Source organism: Oratosquilla oratoria, chromosome 11, assembly GCF_046742065.1.
Source record: "Oratosquilla oratoria isolate Oo_2021 chromosome 11, ASM4674206v1, whole genome shotgun sequence".
Taxonomy (NCBI): Eukaryota; Metazoa; Arthropoda; class Malacostraca; order Stomatopoda; family Squillidae; genus Oratosquilla; species Oratosquilla oratoria.
This window is the reverse complement of record NC_134787.1, coordinates 52,694,809-52,715,731: the sequence shown is the minus strand read 5'-3', so window position 1 is coordinate 52,715,731 and position 20,923 is coordinate 52,694,809. Positions and strand designations below refer to the sequence as shown.

Here is a 20,923-nt window from a genome sequence, read left to right as displayed (position 1 = left end):
TGTTCAATGTATACATGGATGGGGTGGTGTGAAAGGTAAAGGTGAAGGTAATGGGAGTGGGCACTGGAGATGGTTAAAGTCAATGGATAAAACTGGGAGGTGAGCCAGTTGTTTGCTGATGACATTGCACTTGTGGCAGGCTCAGAGGGGGATTAAGGGAGTTAGTGATAGAGTTTGGGAAGATGTGCGATAAGAGAAAGTTAAAAGTAAATGTGGGTAAATGCAAGGTGATGAGAAGTACAAGGGGAGAGAATGGCAGTGAGCTGGAAGTATTTTAAAGGAGAGGCTGAAGGAAGAGGACAGCTGTAGGTATTTGGTATCGCATGTGGCAGGAAAGGGAGGAGTGGAGGTAGAGGTAAATTGCAGATTAAGAGAAGCAAGTAAATGACTTGAGGAATTAAAAAGTGTCATGAGAAATGGGCATCTGGGAATGGACGCAAAGAGGAGATTGCATGACGGGGTGATTGTGCCAACAGCTTTGTACGGGGCAGAGAGGAAAAGTTTGAATGTTTTTAAGATGAAATGTCTGAGAAGTATGGTAGGGGTTTCATGGTTGATTGCTGTGAGAAATGAGGAATTGAGGAGGAGAGCAGGAATGAAAAAGGAGATGACAGATGCGGTAGATGAAAGAGTATTGGGATGGTTTGGACACATGGAAAGAATGAATGAAGAAAGATTAGTAAAAGAGGTGTGGAATGCAAAGATAGAAGGACTGAATTTGAGGGGATGACCAAGGATGAGATGGACAGTTAAGCAAGTAACCATTACTGCCATCTCTATGTATATGAAGACAATTATATACAAGACCATATGAAGACAATTATATACAAGACCATAATAGAAAAGATAGGAGTATTGTGGCACAATGAAAATGAAATGGAGAGTAGAATTAGAAATGGGATGCTAACCAACTGAAGTAGAAGAAAAGAACTCAAAAGCAGACAGTAGGGAGAGGAACAGTAGTACCATCATATTGCAGTACTGTGGAAATGGCAAGAACAGGATCAAAAGGACAGTGGGTCACAGATAAGGATATTCAGGGAAGCTCCCCAAGGTTGAAATGTGAGCAAGATATGAAAAAGCAGTTCTGAACTGAAAAATAAGTAAGCTTGAGGACACAGAAAGCACAGCAGTGAGGTGAAGCAGTGTTGAAAACAGAAATGGCAAGGGGATAAATATCAAGTTGGCCCCTTCAACAGTGGCATACTTTACAGGCATTATTCCTGCTAAAACATGACAATTCTATTCAAAGCATGGGTAAGTCCCAATTTGAGAAGGGGTCCTGATATGTGACACTTTTAGTCTCCCATTGAGGCTAGACTGAAGTGGGTTCCCTGAAGCCCCTTGTCCATCAGCAGCTGCGTACAATCACCTGGTATTAACCACAAAAAAACTTATAAATGTTGTCATGCTGAAGGAATTTTAAAGAGTAACTGGTATGAGGAGGGGATGGGAGATTTAATTCAAATGATCTAGGTGCTTACAGACAAAAGTGAACCATTTGACTAGTGGTCAAACTGATACAATTTATGTGAATGTGAACCACACAGCACACAATGTGAAATTGTAAGGCACATACTTAACAATAATTACTTTCAAAGTTACATTTTCATGAAAGCCATGGTATGTAAAGAAAGACATTTATAGTTAAGAGAGTAGTAAATATAACAATGTTGAAGCACTTTATTTGAACTTTTGATACAAAATTAAGTTTTAATGTCCTCCTGAGTCATGCCATTACAATTTAATATTATCCTTCAGTTCTGTGTTATACTATTGATCTTTTGTTGTAGCAAAATGTCAGATAATTTCACTCTGTTATGGGCAAGAACCTAGACAGAACATGATCTTACTACATCAAGGCCTCCTAAAGCTATGTTTTACTTTATATATATATATATATATATATATATATATATATATATATATATGCACATATATGTAGACATATGTACATATACATATACCAACAGCTTTTTCCCCCTTACAAAAGAGAGAGCCAAAAAAAACAAAGGCATAAAATCCACTCTCACCCATTCCATCCCCACATAATCCACTCCCATTCACCCCTCTCCCTCCCTCTTATCTTGGCTCCTCCTGCATAATGGGACACACATATATATATATATATATATATATATATATATATATATATATATATATATATATATATATATATATATATATATATATATATATATATATACACACACACACATACACACACACACACATAGGGCTTCTTCCCCTTTATAAATGAGGTAGAAACTAAAAGGCACAGATCCATTCCACTCTCACCCACCAACCTTGTTTCCCTCTTATCTTAGCTCCTCTTGGATGAAGGGCCAGCCCTGTCTCGAGCAAACTGCCCAGGTCTGAAGCAATGCAGCAAGACATAGTACACCCACAGATGAAAACACCCCATAGGGCCTTATTCTCCCTACAATCATTTACCTCCCACTCACTCCTATATTTGCATTCTCCCTTCCCTGCTCAAGAGGCATTCCATGTGTATCAAAAGCCTCTTCACCCAATCCATCAATTCTTCCTCTCCCACTCACTTCTGATTTTCACTCTTTAGTCTTTGCTACAGTGCTTCTGACCCAGGGCTGTAGGTGAGATGCAGGGATGACCTGTCATCCAGGAGGAGCCACAAAATGAGGGACGGAGGGGTGGTGAATGGGAGTGGAATATGTGGGGATGAAATGGGTGGGAGTGGATTTATGACTTTGACTTTGGCTACCTGCCTTGTAAGGGGGAAAAAGCCATTGGTATACATATGTACTAGTCTTACCTCATTCATTCTTTCCATATGCCCAAACTACCTCAGCACTGTACCATCTAACTTGACATCTCCCTTCCTACAACCATTCTCTCTCACCTCCACACTTCTAAATCTATCCATTTTTGAAACATACATATTTCTCAAACACTTCATCTCGAAAACATTCAGGCTCTTCCTTTCTGCCTACATTATTATTAAAGTTTCTGCTCCATACAGTGGCATGGGTGTGATCACTCCATAATAATTAACTGATGTCTTGAGTTTTACACAGTGGAAATCCCACAGCCTCACAGTGGCTGGCAACAGCCCTCAGGCCCTTCCACAGATTTCTCTGGGAAGAAACTTCTGACTTGTCTGTGTATTATTAGTGTAGGATTGTTTCCATATCACCAGCTGAAAGTGATACAAAGGTCCAGCTGTCAGATCTCCTTGTGTTTACAGGTGGAGGTAATACAGATGAAGTTGAAACAGAGAGATCTTGAGCCTAGTCCAACAATGAGTGTCAGGCCCAAAAACTTGAGGATGTTGACAGGGCTTGAAAGTGAGTGGTAGGGTAATTATTCCGATGTGCTTCTTGCAGGACCATCTAGTGCATGTACCTGCAGTCAATCCCCAAATTATAAAGTAAAGGGAGGCAAATAAGTGTCTGGGAGGAATGAAAAGTGTTCTAAAACATAGGTACCTGGAGATGAAAGGAAAGAGAGGGTTGAATGTGGTACTGATTGTACCCATAGCATTGTATTGGGAGGAGACTGAATTTGAAGGTGGATAAAAGAGCCTAACAATGTTTGAGATAGTGTTTGAGAAGTAGAGTACGTGTAATATAGATGGATAGAATGAGAAATGTACAGATGAGGCAAAGAGCAGGGGTGGAGAGCAGTTGGACAGGGTAAATCAAAGACTTTCAAGATAGTTTGGGCATATGGAAAGAACAAGTGAAGATAAGACTATCAAAAAGAATATGGAAAGCTTATCTGGATGTAATGAACTTGAGAGAAAGCCCAAGAATGTGGTGTATAGATGGGTTGAAAGAGGTACTGGATACAAGAGGAATATCTGTTGAGCAAGGAAAATTGTGCAAAAAACTGTCGTACATAGTGGTTGTAAAGGAATAAAGATATGGCTTTGGCCAAAGGGATGCTCTTCTCTGCTCTGTAAATTTTTGTACGTGGATGAAGGAAGAGATCAACATATAAAGGAGCACTTGGGGTGAACCAACTCTGGCTGTCAGGCCTGTGGAAATGATGTCTTACTACATTACCTTTGATCTCAGTGATGTAGCAGGGTGCAAGGTGGGGAGACAGGGGCAATGAATGGGTCTAGGATAAGTGTGGAACAGTTGTAAGCTTTGATTCAACCAACCCCTTACACAAGGAAAAGGGCCTTCTGATATATATGTATATGTACTGGAACTCAAGGCATCAATTATTATTACTGTCATCCTATCTGCAGCCTTCTCTGATTTCTAGCAGTGACTATTACCTGCCCCAACAGTTCAAGCACATAGCACAAAGGTGACAACTTTGGTTGCAGATATCCATCTTCTGACATTTGCTCCTCACCTTCTTCTATCTGCAGATTCATGCAATTATTGGCTGAAAAACTATAAACCCATGCAATGCAGGGAAGTAAAGCATAACAGGGTTTTTCTCCTATATGAGCCGAATTCTGATTTCACCAACACCTTATATTGGCAAGTATTAAACAAATATGGTATATTCAAGCAAGAACAGAATTTAATGCTAAAATAAAACATCCTATATCATATGCAAGCAGACTCTCAATGACCAAAAATCTTGCATTCATGCTCATAAATGCAATTCCTTAATGCTTTCATGCTTAGTTATGCTTTGGCAAAATGCAACAATGAAAGAAAAAAACAAAATAATTGGAGTGAACTACAGTGAATCTATTTCCATAATTCCTTTCCACATACCTCCTGTAGCATTCATTAAGAATGGAAAGAAGGATCCTAAGACCCTGGTTCCCAAACTCTTGGACCCACTGGATGCGATGTGTACGGAGTGCCACATGAAGAGATTCGAGGGCTTTGAAGATTGACTTCACACTCAAGTCATCACGACTTAGGAAAGAAATGTAGTCATTGGGAGACTCAAATTTGTGCTGATGAATCTGAGATCTAACCTGCATAAATAAAAGACAATATGAGTGCACTCACACAAAGACATATACATCATAAGCAAATTCAAAACTAGGTATATTGTATATTACAACTAGGTAAATTAGGTAAAGAAACACACACACAAACATTTATATATATATACATATATGTATGTATATATATGTATGTATGTATGTATATATATATATATATATATATATATATATATATATATATATATATATATATATATACCAAGAGTTTTTTCCTCCTAATAAGAAAGGTAGCTAAGTCAGAGGCACGTACCTATTCCCACCCATTTCACTCCCTTCTACCACCCCCTCCACCCCTCCCATCTCAGCTCTTCCTGGATGATGGGTCATCCCTGCATCAGCCAACTGTCCTGGGTCAAACGCAATGTAGTAAGACACAATACATCCACAGCAAGGCTGCTTCACTTAATCGGTGACCCCCACCCCCTCTTACATAATACCTCTTCCCATCCAACACCTAACCCGACTCAACATGCTTTCCTCTTGGTATCCCTCACTTTGTGTTTTGTCCCACCATCTTTACTCACCTCATATACTTCCTATTTATTCTCTACAATCATATGTTCACCTCTTTTCTGCTGCCCACTCCCTCCACCTGATCATCATCCCACCATTCACTGTCTTTCCTGTTCCCTCCCATCCTCCTCATCCCAAACACCAGACTTGTGCACTTAAGCCCTTCCTCCTTGAAATATATCTCTTCTTCCTCTACTCCCATTTTTACTTCATTTTTCACTACATTCCATACCTCTCTCAGCTATGCCTGGTGTTCTTTCTCTTTTTCATACAAATTCCCTAAATTTCAACATCTCTTTGCCTTCCTCTCTTTTCTTTTTTCTCCATTTCACCTCCACTTTTAATCTTCCTTCCATCAGATGATCAGACAATCTACAACTCTCTCCTCTAAACACATTCAGACCCAGAACTCTTTCAATCTTCCTTTAGGACACCACTAAGTAATCCATTGCTACTCTCCCAATTACCCTACCACCCACCAACTTGATCCATATATTCTAGTTTATCTTTCTTTTTAAAATAACATGTTTACTATAATGATTTCCATTTACACACATCTCTTCATTTTTCCTTTCTCCAGCTACACTGTATCTCCCCACTATTGCAGCCACTGGGCTATATTCTGCTCTAATATTAAGATCCCCTATCATTCTATTCACATTCCTACCAAAACTCTCTACACACTCATTCAAATCATTCCAAAATGCTTTGCTCCTCCTCCTCACTATTTTCAATCCCACAGCCAATGTATACTCATATAAATCCCTAATTCCCACCACAATCTTACTTGTTCATATTATCCTCAATAACACTTCCTTCCACATTATTATGTTTACACATTTCATCACTTGGCAACAATGCCATTCTTTGACAGCCTACTTTCCACACTTTTAAACTCAGCTTTCTTTTCCAGTTTAGTTTCACTCAATGCTAATACATCCATCTTTCTTCTTACATAATACCACTCTTCCCATTTCACATTCAATAACCCAATTACTAGGGTTCTGACAACTGTGGCCTCTCAAAACTATGGATCAGCAATGCCATTGAAAACAACAAATTATCTGTAGCTCTATGATATGGAAGAGTTTAGTTTCCCCACACTTCTAGTACCCTATACTTACATATTATATTAATGACCCACAATCAGAGAAGAATAGGCGAAAGTAGAGAGATTGTATATTTTGATCACTATCTGTGATCCTCTTCACCAGATGAAGAGGATCACAGATAGTGATTGAAATATATGGATCTCTTTACTTTCACCTATTCTTCTCCAAAAGTGGGTCATTAGTATACTTTTACCAATGTGCTACATTACTTTGTTGTGATACATACCAAGGGCTTTTTCCCCTTTACAAGGGAGGTAGCCAAAATGAAAGATATAAATCCACTCCCACCCATTTCATCCCCACATATTCCATTCCCATTCATCATTCCTCCCTCCCTTCTCCTTTTCTTGACTCCTCCCTTTGACAGACACAGCACATCCACAACAAGACCACTTCATTTAATCAGTGACCCTCCCCCTCTCCATCCCCTCATGCAAAAAAAAAAAAGTGGGAGAAATTCCTTCATATTGCATTAAAATATTCATACATATTCCCTCGCCCCCATCCCCTACCCACTCCCCTCCATGTATCACAGCATCATTCATACACAACCACCCTCCACTCATGTCTATCATCCGTCCTCTCCCTTCCCTCCTCAATAGACATCCCTCTCTTTCCCAATGCCCCCTTACCCCATCCATCCATCTCACCCTTGGTTGCCCCCTCATGTTCATTCCCTGCACCTCTGCCTTCCACACCTCTTTTACTAACCTTTCTTTATTCATTCTTTCCATGTGTCCAAACCACATACTCTAAAAACATACAACTAGGTAAATACAAATACAGTAGTTACACAAACATGAACAATAAAAATAATTCAAATAAATATTACATACATATACCAAAGGCTTGTATTACTTAGAACTAAATAATATTCATCATTGCATTTTTTTATGACTGGAAACTACGATAATTTGTATTCAAAAAGGAATGATAAATTATCTTTAAACTTCAACTTCTATTATCCTCCTTCAATCTCTCCTTTAACACTTCTATGAATCCACCTCTTTATTTTCCCAAAGTGACCTATAGTAGGAGGACTAGAATAATGCCAGTGTTTTAATGCATGTCATAAAAGGCAAATACATGGGGTGCAACAAGAAAACTACAGAACCCCACTTTCTGTATTTTTCTCTAGAAAAATAAAGACAAGCAAAAGATATGACTCTGCCATGAGTATAATAAGAGGAACTGAGGCCTTTGCACAAGTATAAAAAATAAATAAATAAATAAATACATTAAAAATAACAGCACAGCTCTAGAAACTTTTATATCATACCTTACTGTTACTTTTCAACATTATTCTCATTTTCTCCACTGGTGTTTTCATTATGGTGTCATTTCCGATGTTCATGTCTGATATCATCTCTTGAAACCGTTGCCGCACCTGAAACAAATACATTCTTTAAAAGATTAAGTGTCTCTGTTAACACTTACATAAAATTATAACCATCCAAATAATAGCTTCCGTCTCAAGTTTCACAAACTGAAAACCTGCAGCCCACAGTATCCAGCAATGGTCCTCAGGCACCCTCACAGATTTCTCCAAAAAGAAATGTTGATCTATTTTCTGTTGTATAATTGTAAGTTAGTTTCTATTTTACCACCCAGTCAGAGGAAGAGGGAAGTGAGCAGTCATTGGATGTCAGTTTTTCTTATGTGAGAAAGTGGAAGAAGAATTATAAAAAATTATGGAGGCAAGGAATGGGTTTTAAAATTTGGTAGGGAGATTATTTTCACTTGACATCCATCTCATAGGCTCACCACATGCAGGTACTTGTCACTGACCCACATATATCAAAATCTACTGAATTATGACTATCTTGCTACCAATCCCTTATTTTCATTCTGTTCTTTATACTATTATCCAACATACATGTCTAACCTTCCACCTCTTGCTTAATTATTCCTTTTTCACCTCACTACCAATATAATCCTTTCCCATTTATGGTGCTGAACTTTTTTTGAGTGTTTATCTTTAAACTATATCTAATCATTTCTTAAACATTTCCATACTGGGAGATGTTTTTCTTTTTACTGTGGCTGCCACTGTAATGCTTTACTCATCTCAGTAGCATCCCTTGATTAACCTGCTTACATCTCAAATATTGCTTTTCCTTTCATACTGGCTGATAAGCTATCTTATTCATCTTCAAGGTACCCTTCCTGAAATAAATGGACTACACCCCCTTTCTTTCTCCCTTTTATATTTCTATTTTATTCTCTATGTCTCGTTTGCACCTTTTTTTACTAATGCCTACCATGGCTGTTTTTTCATCAAGTACCTCTAAACCTATACCTTCATAACACTCCTTACTATACTTTTTCCTTATATAACCTTTTCCATTCTTTAAATCCACATTATTTCCTCTTCCATTTCTTTAACACCTGACACTAGTTTCTCTTCTTTTTAACAAGTTCAAGGCATTAGTTAGCCATTAGCTGTAAATCAAAATGATTATGCACAGACTAATTTTTCCTCCTGCTCATGAGACCCAAACTAATTTACCTTCCACCTCACTGGACACTTGTTCTAATTACTCTACCTTTGCACTTCTGCATTTTTCATATTTTCACTAGAAAGTGCCAGGAAGAGGTTTGGAATTAGTGCAAGGTAATGGAAGAACATGGGATGTGATTCAATTGTTAATTGCATTTGACACTACACATGTGATTGATTATGAGGCAAGCTTGTGACCAAGTCTGGTTGGGTGCGAGAAAAAAATAAAATAAAATAAATATCCCGTCTGGGGTATTGGCTGCTTGTTATTGTGGCAAAGTAGCATGCAGTTGATACTTTAGGGTCTATATGGGGCGCCCCTACGGACCAGAGCTACACATCATTTTGTCTATGATAGAGGAAAACTCTGTTCATAGAGAAATGATGACACTTTTATACTACGACTGTCCCTCCATTATGCTGTCCTCCAACCCCTTGTTGCTGTCCTGTACCATTTCTCTGAGTATTCCTTTTCTGTGATGGGGGAATTCCCTGTGGTGGGGGAATTCCCTGTGGTGGGGGAAAAGAATACTGCCACCAAGTATTTCCACTTGGATCGTAAGAGGCGAGAAGAAAGAGACGGGGAGTGGGACTAGGCATCCTTCTCCTTGTAGCCCCACAGGGGAAATTCCTAAAAGAAAAAAAGAAGGCATAAGAGGGGCTGGAAATCCTCGGACCAGCACCCTAAGGTTTGGGTCTTTTAATGTGCTTGGATGTGGTACAGATGAGAGTAAAACGGAAGAGATAGGTAGTATGTTTGTGAGAAGAAAGATGGATGTGTTGGCTTGTGAGTGAAACTAAGTTGAAAGGGAAGGGTGAGTGTAAGTTTGGGAGCGTAAGTGGGAGGTTATCAGGAGTGAAGAGAGGGCGAGGGAGGGAAGGGGTGGCTATTCTATTAAGTGAAGAGATAGGTAAACGGGTAGTGGAGTGGAAGGAGGTTTCCTCAAGGATAATGTGGATGAAGGTGAAACTGGGGAAGGAGATGTGGGTCTTTGTAAGTGCATATGGGCCTGGCAGTGAGAAGAGTGTAGAAGAAAGGGAGGCCTTTTGGATAGATCTAAATGAGTGCATAGAGGATTTGGGAAGAAATGTCAAGGTGATAGTACTGGGAGACCTTAACCACTTCATTACGGGACTTAAATCTCGCGGGCAGCAGCCAATGCCAGCCGTACGATGTGTCGTAATAATACTCGCATCATAAAATATAGTCATGGCTTATATCGATTGTTCTCTCTTTCACCCGTGAATTTTGAAAACCACAGAGAATGGGATTAAGAGCAGATTAGGGAGAATGTAAAAACACAGGGGCGACTACAATATAATCAAGATGCCGATATGGCAGCGTTGCGAATCCACTTGCTCCTCATGACGCCTACGTGTGCGGCACCGTATGGAAGGGGTTAATGCTAGGGTGGGAAATGGTCCAATCGATGGAGTGGTTGGGAAATGTGGAGTTCCAGGAAAGAATCGTAGTGGAGAGTTGATGGTGGAAATGTGTCTAGAAAGAGAGTTGATGATAGCAAATACAGTGTTTCGGAAGAAAGTCAAGCATAAGTACACATGGGAGAGGGTGGTAGATAGAGCGCTAATGGATTATGTAGTGGTAAATAGGATTATGATAGGAAGAGTTAAGGATGTACATGTGCTAAGGGGAGAGGGTGGGGGAATATCAGATCATTTTTTGGTGGAAGGTAAGTTGAGAGTGGAGGATAGATGGAGAAAGAGGAAAGGGACAAAAGGTAGGGAGGTTCTTAGAGTGAACTCTTTGAATGAGAAGGAAAAGGAGAAGGAGTACGGAAAGAAGCTGAAGGAGGAGTGGGAGGGAGTAAAGGGTAGAGTAGAGCTGGATGTGGAGGAGGAATGGGGATGGTTCAAGGAGGGAGTCATAAAGTGTGCAAGGATGGTGTGTGGAACAAGAAGGACAGGGGGAAATAGAAGAAAGGGTAGTGAATGGTGGGATGAGGAAACAAAGAAGGTTGTAGAAGAGAAGAAGCGAGCTTTCACAGATTGGTTACAAAATAGGATGAGGGAGTCATATGAGAGGTACAAAGAAAAGAAAAGAGAAGTAAAGCAAAAGGTAAAGGTTGCAAAGAGGAGAGTAGATGTGAAATGGGGTAAGAGTTTGACAGAAAATTTTGAAAGTAATAAAAAGATGTTTTGGAAAGAAATTAAGAGAGGAAGAGGAGGCAAATCAAGTAGAGAAGAAAAGGTAAAAGGTGCAGATGGAGAGATGATAATGGAAGAGAAGGCAGTAAGGGGAAGATGGGCAGAATATTTTAGGGAGTTGCTAAATGTGAAGGAGGATAGGGAAGGAAAGATTGCTGCAGTGGGAAGTGTGAAGAAAATGAGAGTGATGAATGAGGAGAATGGAGGAGAAATAAGGAAGGATGAGGTGAAGGCAGTTGTTAAGATGATGAAAGCAGGTAAGGCACCTGGTGTGGATGGATGCCATGTGGAATGTCTGAAAAAGGGAGGTACAGTGATGGTGGACTGGTTGGTGAGGTTATTTAATGTTTGTTGGAGAGAGGGTAGAGTGCCGGAGGACTGGAGGAGTGCCTGTATAGTTCCTCTTTACAAGGGAAAAGGGGACAAGTGTGAATGTAGTAGTTCCAGAGGGATTAGCTTGTTGAGTGTAGTTGGGAAGGCTTATAGGAGGATCTTGATTGAGAGGATTAGGAGAGGAACAGAAGGAGTAATTGGTGAGGAACAGTGTGGATTTAGGACAGGTAGAGGTTGTGTAGATCAGATCTTTGTGGTAAGACAGATATGTGAGAAAGCTATAGGAAAGGGGAAGGATGTTTTTGGGCTTTTATGGATCTGGAAAAGCCTTATGATAGGGTAGACAGGAAGGCATTGTGGGAGGTTATGCAGATATACGGGATAGGAGGAAAGCTTCTGGGAGCTGTCAAGAGTTTTTATGAGAATAGTAGAGCTTGTGTCAGGATTGGAAATGGAGAGAGTGAGTGGTTCGAGGTAATGGTGGGACTTCGTCAAGGATGCGTTATGTCGCCCTGGCTGTTCAACTTATACATGGATGGGGTGGTGCGAGAGGTAAATGCAAGGGTAGTGGGCAAGGGATTGGAGATGGTTAAAAAATATGGAGAAAAGTGGGAGGTGAGCCAGCTGTTGTTTGCGGACGACACTGCGCTTGTGGCAGGATCAGAGGAGGGATTGAGGAAGTTGGTGGCAGAGTTTGGGAGAGTATGTGATAGAAGAAAGCTGAAGATAAATGTGGGTAAAAGTAAGGTGATGAGATGTACAAGGGGTGAAAGTGGCAGTAGACTGGAAGTGAGCATTAAGGGAGAGCGACTGGAGGAAGTGGATAGTTTTAGATACTTGGGTGCAAATGTGGCAGGGAAAGGTGGAGTGAAAGTGGAGGTAGAATGTAGATTGAGAGAAGCGAGTAAATGCCTTGGTGGATTAAAGAGTGTAATGAGGAATAGACAATTGGGAATAGATGCTAAGAGGAGACTGTATGAAGGAGTGATTGTGCCAACAGCACTGTATGGGGCAGAAACATGGAACATAAGAGAAGAAGAGAGAAGGAGTTTGAATGTGTTTGAGATGAGGTGTCTGAGAAGTATGATGGGGGTTACTAGGCTAGATAGTGTGAGAAATGAGGAGGAGAACAGGGGTGGAAAAGGAGTTGGGAGATAGGGTTGATGAAAGAATATTAGGATGGTTTGGACACATGGAAAGAATGAGTGAAGAAAGACTAGTAAAAGAGGTGTGGAAGGCAGATGTGGAGGGAGTGAACATGAGGGGACATCCTAGGATGAGGTGGATGGATGGGGTGAAGGGGGCTTTGGGGAAGAGGAGAATGTCTGTTGAAGAAGGATGGGAGAGGACAGAAGACAGGGGTGAATGGAGAATGGTTGTATATGGATGATGTTGTGATTGCATGAGGTGGAATGGGCGGGTGGATGGGGGGTGAGGTAGTATGTGTGAGCAAAATTTGACGCAGCCCGAAGGGATTTCTTCCCATCCTCTCATTTTATGCAATGGGGGAACGGAGAGGGGGGGTCGCCGATTTAATGAAGCTGCCTTGCTGTGGATGTGCTGTGTCTTGTGACACTGCTTCTGACTCAGGGCAGTGGACAAGGTGCAGGGATGACCCGTCATTCAGGAGGTGCTAAGGTAAGAGGGAGGGTGGAGGGGTGTGGAGTGTATTCAGGGATGGAATGGGTGGAAATGATTTTATGCTTTTTTCTTTTTGGCTACCCCCCTTGTAAAGGGGAAAAAGCCTTGGTATATCTATGTATGTATGTAAATGCAGATAACAGGAGATACAAGATGCACAAGTTCAAATGTTGATGGTGACAAATTGAAGGTAAGTGTGAATGCTGTAATGCTTGAGGAAGTGGAAAGTTTCATGTATACAGGATCACATGTAGCTGTGAATAGAGAAGGGGGATGTGGAGTAAGCTTCAGAATAAAGGAAGTGAGTAAATGTCTCCACAGAAGGAAAACTGTGATGAGTAAGACATATTTGGGAATGAAAGTATAGAGAGCATTGCATGGAATCATTTGCCCATGCTAATATACAGAGCAAAGACTTGGAATATAAGACAGGCTCAAAAGAATTAACTGAATACATTTGAAACGATGTGCTTGAATGTATGATAGTGTTCAAGAAAGTGAGAAATATGGAGAGGAACAGAATGTGTGTTGGAGCAAATCTGTCTGACAGGAGATATCACTCTGCCAAGGTGTTTTTGGATATATAGGGAGAATGAATGAGGACCAATTAACAAAGAAAATGTGATAAAAAGAGCTTTGTATGCATTAGGTATGTCAGTGGAGTCGTGGGGCTACTACAAGAAGACCTGTAGCAACAGACTGAGTGACTGCCACTAAAGCAAGGAAGTGAGTATAAGAGATGAATGTGTGGAGGGTGACTGTTTGATGAATGAATGATGCAGCCCTAAGGGATACTCCATGCATATGCTCCATATACGAGTAGATGAAGAGTAATATTGGCCCACACTAGTGTTGCCCCCCCGCTCCACACACACACACACACACACACACCAAAGTGCCTTTTTTCCTTATAAGAGGGGTAGCCAAGTCAAAGCATACACCCAACCTACACTCATACTATATTGATGCAAACCAATTCATTGCCCTTCCCATCTTAGCAACTCACGGATCAAGAATTATCCCAGTCCCTCACTACACTGCTCAGGTCTTAGGCAATGCAGCACTTCCACAAAAGGGCCAACAGCTGGAGCTTCCCACGTCCACTAAAAAAAAATTATGGAGCAAACAAAACTATTCCTTCAGGCTGTATCTTTTTTTTGTCCATTTACAACCACTCTCCATTCACTTCTATTTTTTACACTCTCACTTCCTTTCTCAGTGACATTCCATTTGCATCCACTTCACTCTATCCATCCATCTCATTCTTGGTCTTCTAAAGTTCACTCCATCCATTTTTGCTTTCACTGTTGGGCCCTGTGGTGGATGAGCTCTACCTGCTGTACTGCATTTGACACATGCAATGTGGCAGATAGCAGTTAAATTTACACACCAAGTGCTGAGATGGGAGGAGTGAGTGGCAGGAGTGTTTTATGTATGGGTGTATGCTCTGTTTCAGCTGCCACCGCTTGTAAAAGGGATCACAGCTTTATATATACAAACATGAACACCTTCTCCTATTCATCTAATTTCTTTATTTTGCTTTTCCTTTCTTACCTCATCATCTGTTAGGTTATCAAAATCTGATAGCTCTTCATCAATTTCATTTAGTTCCAGTTCTGAATTTGGGCGAGGCAAGTTACTTTTTTCCCGTCCAATGCCTTTTTTCTTGGAAGTTGTGCCCCCCAGAACTTTGTCCAGCTGCAACGAAAAATAAAATATCATTATTATCATCATACTTGTTAATCCTTTGATTACATTAATTTATGTGTCAGCTGTTAACTACACTTATTCAGTAGAGGGAAACCCCTAGTAATAAAGTGGTTCATAAACTATATTCCTTGGGAAAGATCAATAATATTAATCAACACATTCATTATGGAGGTATGTCTCAGATTCTGTTTTGGCTAATGTCTGACAATTAACTTACCAAAATTGATGGAGGTATTAGTTAATAGAGCTTTTTCACTTCAGGGTTCAGTATAAGGCTGAATTAAACTTTTCAATGTTAGCCAAAACTAATTAAGTATACCACCATACATACATATACATTTACCAAAAGCCCCTTTCCCCTTGTATAGGAGTTGGCTATGTCAAAGCATACACCTACCCTTCAGAAATTTATTATACAAAGACAGGCTTTGACACCTTATCTTACAAAATCTGGAAAGAAGAATGTGGGGTGATCTAATAGAGGGATTCAAATTGGGCAAGGGCTTTCACAAGGGTGATGCAGACAAGGTCATGATATCAAGACAACAGGGCAGGACTCATAGTAATGGATTTGAATTGGACAAATTTAGATTTAAGAGAGAAATAGGCAAGAACTAGTTTATCAACAGAGAGGTTAACAAACAGAATAGACTTGGTAACCATGTAGTGAGTGCTGACACAATTGGTTGTTTTAAGTGAAGATTAGATAACTTTATGGATAGGGATGACAGGTGGTAAGGGACATTAAACTGCCTAGTGTAGGCCTTGTGGTCTCTTGCAGTCTCCTCCATTTTAATGTTCTTATGTTCACTCAACCTTCACCCATCCAAAAACCATTTTGTTGTCCCTTCTATCCTAGTTCCTTGTGGATGAAGGGACATCCCTGTCCCATGCCCACTGCTTTGGTAGCAATGTGGCAAGACAAAACACCTCCACAGCTGGACCTAACAGCTAAAGCTGGCTTACTACCATAACATTACATGATAACCTTACCCTCTTACCCACTTTGAGCAACATCAATTTCTCATCCATTTACTACCACTTTCCAATCTTACCCTATTCCTTCACTGCTCAACAGAATTACACCCAATGCCCCTTTTGCCTGATCTTTCAACCTTTACTTGGTCCTCCCCTCAAATTTACTCCATCCACCTCTACCTTCCAAATTTTTTTTGCTAATCATTCTTCACTCATTCTTACTCTCTACAAACCATCCAAATATTCTTTGAACAACCCTATCTGCCAGTTCTCTTTCCAACTCTTCTCTGCCTCACCTCCTCATTTCTCACTCTATCCACTGTTGTAACCCCCACCATACTTCTTAAAACATTTCATCTTATACACATTAAGGTTTCTTCCTTTCTGCCACCTTTAAATTCCAAGTCTCTGTTTCATACAATGTCAGTCTATTCTCAGTGTACATCCTCAAATACCTATTTCTCATGACACTTTTCATTACCCTCTAGACATTTGCCTGTTTCCCTTACTCTATAATTCACCTCCATCCCCACTCTTCCATTCCGTTACATGTGACCTTTAAATACTTCTCAACTTCCTCTAGATTCTCGTATTTCAATCTGCCCTCCTACTTACAGCCACCTTTTCCCCTTGTACATACATTTGCCTAGGTATAATTTCAAGTTGTTCTCACATACCCTGCCACTGTTTCAGTGAGTAACTGATAATCCATGGTTAGGCTAAAATAAATAAATAGATAAATAAATCATATATATATATATATACTGTATATAAATTTTTTCACAATAGAATATGAAAATCTGTGGCCTAAGTTCACAGCCTATGAAACATAAAATGTAAAATATAGCAAACAAGTTATTTAGGGACACTTCCAGCTGCTGACATGCATGTGCACTCTGATCAGATATATGTATAATGTATGTGCATGTGTGTATACATACATACATATATATATATATATATATATATATATATATATATATATATATATATATGTACATTTTTCATTAAAAGTTATTCAGAGTTCTGTATTACATATTTTTTCAAAAAAAAATTCTTCTGAAAGGATACGGATAATATTTCCATAAATACAGTCCATCTTGATGCAGTTAAATAGCAATTTCAGGTTTCTTAACCCTTCTTCAGTAGCTTTGGTAGAAATTTTTCTTCTTGGGAGTCTTAGGTGAGACTGCATCAGGGAGCTGGTGAGGGTGCTATATGTATGCATCACTCAGGCCGAGCATGCTTGTACTCAATGCTTATTGGTCAGTCTTAGCTGAAGCTTGATCTCCTTATGAAGTAATGCTCACAGGTTCTAGGCATTGAGACAGCTTCATGGTTGTCATGCCAATATAGGTAGAAGGGAAGTCTTCACAGTTCCCTCAGTTACATGTGAATCTATATACATGTGATCTTTGAGGTGTTTCTCTTTCTTGGTGGGGGGCTATTCCTCAATAACAGGTGACTGGTGTTTTTGCTCTTGTAATAGAGGATGAAATTGAGTCTTTTTTCAGTGTTCACAGGTCTAATGTTACACTTCACTCTGTTTAATTATTATTTCTTCCTCCTTGTAAGATGTGGAGAAGGTGGCTCTGTCCTATTGATATATTGTTCCTTTTTCTATTTATCGTTGTTATTGCTGTTGTACCAGTTATCCACAATTTTCTTTGTTTGCCAAGTAATGTCACTGTTGAAGAATCTGTTGTTAACACTTGGGTCAAATGCTCAATTTCCTTATGAATTTGCTGCCAAATGCTACAGTGTGTGAGTGCCCTCCTAATATGGTAGTCTTTGTAACTCCGAGGGTACTCCCTTCCTCCAATTAAACAATGGTGTGGATTGGTTGCTTTCACATAGATGTCTGTGTTAAAACTTATCAATCTACTTCACAAGAATATCTAGGAATGGCAGCATTCCATCAGCATTAGATTCTGTTGTAAAAGTTGGGCCAGAGGTTTCCTGTAGGCATAGTATAAGTAATTCTATACATTCTTCGTTGATGCTCTTGATAGATATACCATTGATATACCTGTAGTAGTTGTCTGGTTTTTCATTTGAGCTAAACACCTATTCTTCAATGCTTCCCATGAAAAAGTTTGCTAGTAGAACTCCTAGGGGAGAACCCATTACTACCCCATCTATCTGGCGAGATTTGTTACCATGGGGACAGATGAAGGGTGCTTCTTAAAAAAATAAATAAGTAAATAAAAAATAATAATTAAGAAAATCTGTGATACAGAATCACTTTTAATGAATTATGGATTTGAGAGATTCCTGCTTATACATATCTTTATGTATGTATACATGTGTGTATCTATGTATGTATACATATATGTATGTAAATATATCTAACCCCTTCTTAAATATAAAGACAACACATGCTATAACTATTTAGTCAAACTCGATTGTATCTAAATAATCATCAGAAATGGGAAAAAGTACTGCACAAAATTACATGCATACAAATGCAAGCATGCTGTTCCTGGTGAGGTTCATTTGTAAATTTGCATGCTGAAAGTCACAAAACTAAGATGATGAGAAATTATTGCAAGTGGACAAACTAAATGCAATGAGAAATGTGATTTAAATGTTCTAGCTGTCTATCATGAAGTCATTTTTGAGCAATAAACATTGGTATAATGTGCTCAGCATCATGACTTGGATCTAGGACTGGATTAACTATTAATCAAAATAAGCATGTGCACCTCAAGGGAAGAATGGGCCTCATGTAGTCTTTTCTGAGACCAATTTTATAAATGACTATGGTGTAAATATTGCAGCCATATCAGGGCCATAAATGGGAGCTCCCCCCCCATACATACATACATATACATTTATAAAGATAAAATGGTACTATGAACATTACTGAGATTTAGTACCACTTTTATTTTGAATTGCATAATTGGGGGTCCCATAACCTTTCAAAAGCTTTGGTCCTCTAAAGGTTTTAATCCAGCCCTACTTGGATGACTGAAACACATACAAAGGATTACAAAGGCGGAGCATGCCAACAGAAGACCTTTTGGTCCATATTAGGCTGGATGCGGAAAAAAGATATGTATATAATAATGATAAATAAATAAAAAAATAAAAAAATAAAAATCATAATAATATAAATAATAAAGAAAATCAATAAATGCATAGGTTTAGTTAAATAATAATAATAATACTCCACACACACATGAAGTTTTGGTGATTGGCAGGCACATGTTTGTTTCTGAAAGTGTTGTACAGTTGTTTCACATCTAAAGAGTGGAGTGCACAAGTGGAAAAAAAATATATATTCTATGGTTAAAATGAACACTGACTGAAAAGGACTGAAAACTTGGAATCCAGTCATATGTGCATTATTCATAGCTGACTTCCTTTTTTCCAAGAAAATCATCTGGTGCTGATTATAATCCAGAGGACCTTACATAATATTACACAGGTAGACAGCTGTCATACCAGTAAAAGTCGATGTGGAAATCTGAAGGCTCTGATGTGCAATTTGTCAGTTAGACTTCCCAATGGCAGATGATCCATGGGTGCAGACTTGAAAGGGTATTGCATGTGAGCTAGTTAAACTCTGGATTACTTATCATAAAAAAGCATAATATGCTACCCTTTATTCATTGCCTTATCATTGAAACATATGTCAAGTAAATGTAGTACCAGGAAATCTATTGAGAAATTAAAAAAAAAGCCTTATTACATTCCTCAGGAAATAAATTTCAAACTTTAAAACATATTAACTTTGAATTTTAAAGTAAATATTCAAAATGTCAACAATTCAATTCTTTCCCTCCTTTTTTTCTCTCATTCTCTCTCTTTCCTTCTCTTTCATTCTCCATGCCTGCCTGCCTCATTCCCTGTTTAACATATGGGTATGACACACATTGACATAGGTCCACTTTTCTAGTTTCAATCTGTCACTTTTGTTTGGTAGCTATGTAAACTAGATAAATATAGTAGGCTATAGTACTGCTCCTTGGAGGACTTTTTGGTATAGTTTTTGGTCCCCAGTGGATGAATGTCTTCAGTTACTTTGCATTCCCTGCTGGCTACGAAGGATGTCAACCATTTTTTTTGTCATTTTTAATTATTCTAATTACAATAATCTTTTCTTTGAAAAAATACAATAAAGTAAGGAACAATCAACCAATCAGTTACCACTTTTCTTTTTTTTTTTTTGCAGATCTGTGGCACCCAGGTATGGTTATGCCTACCAGTTCAGCTCATAGGTCACTTGGTAAAGAGATCTAGTGTTACCCGGAAAGAGTTAATGTAAGGCAATGTAGCATGAGATGCTTGGTGTCTCTTGTGTAATGGTTGCATCTATAGCAATTTGAGTCTGATGATAGTAATGCACCTTGAAGGGATCCACTGTATAATCTTTTGATCCCTGATAGATAGTTTTGTGACACTACACTTAGATAGCCAGGAAGTTTGTCAACTATTCTTTGTCAGAGTATATATCCATTATCATTTCAGAGAGAACTGTGTCAAAAGCCTTACTCATATTTACTGCCACCATAATTGTTTTATAAGATGACCAAGAAGTTTGTCAACCATTTTTTGTCAGTACATATGTAAGTTTCTATGATATTTTCTGACAAGATTGTGTCAAAGACTCATTAACACCATTATTGTTTTGTCAGGTGGCATTTCTTGCTAGCCTTCCAGTACTCATTGGGTGATATTTGTGAGCAAAGTATTGATGTGGTGGCCCTCTCTGATTCCATGCTGATCTGGTGAGGCAGGTGTGAGCGTTTTGATTTGTTCATCTTTCCATCAGTTAGATATTGTGGAAAAAAGACATAGTTATATATGATGCTAGACTCAGGCAGTTTGAGTTCAAAAAGGTCATTATGCATGCTCTTTTCCACATTTCTGGTAGCCTATGTGACTGTGTAACTATCAATGGGTTCAAAAAGGTTATTATGCATGCTCTTTTCCACATTGTTGGGATGCTACTGTGTAACATTCAATGGATGAAAAAAATATCTGCCATGTCTCTTGTTGCTA

At 39.1% G+C, this 20,923-nt stretch overlaps 1 protein-coding gene across 3 annotated transcripts in view; it reads right to left on the bottom strand.

Annotated features, from left to right (window-relative positions):
- Positions 1 to 20,923, bottom strand: part of dia (diaphanous related formin 1) — an 82,116-nt gene that overhangs the window by 24,758 nt on the left and 36,435 nt on the right. For all 3 annotated transcript variants that reach the window (XM_076192898.1, XM_076192899.1, XM_076192897.1), the window contains exons 3-5: positions 14,783 to 14,926; positions 7,868 to 7,975; positions 4,722 to 4,930 (exon numbers count right to left, since the gene is read on the bottom strand). In XM_076192898.1, coding sequence (XP_076049013.1) covers positions 4,722 to 4,930; positions 7,868 to 7,975; positions 14,783 to 14,926 — 461 coding nt within the window. The remainder of the gene's footprint in view (positions 1 to 4,721; positions 4,931 to 7,867; positions 7,976 to 14,782; positions 14,927 to 20,923) is intronic.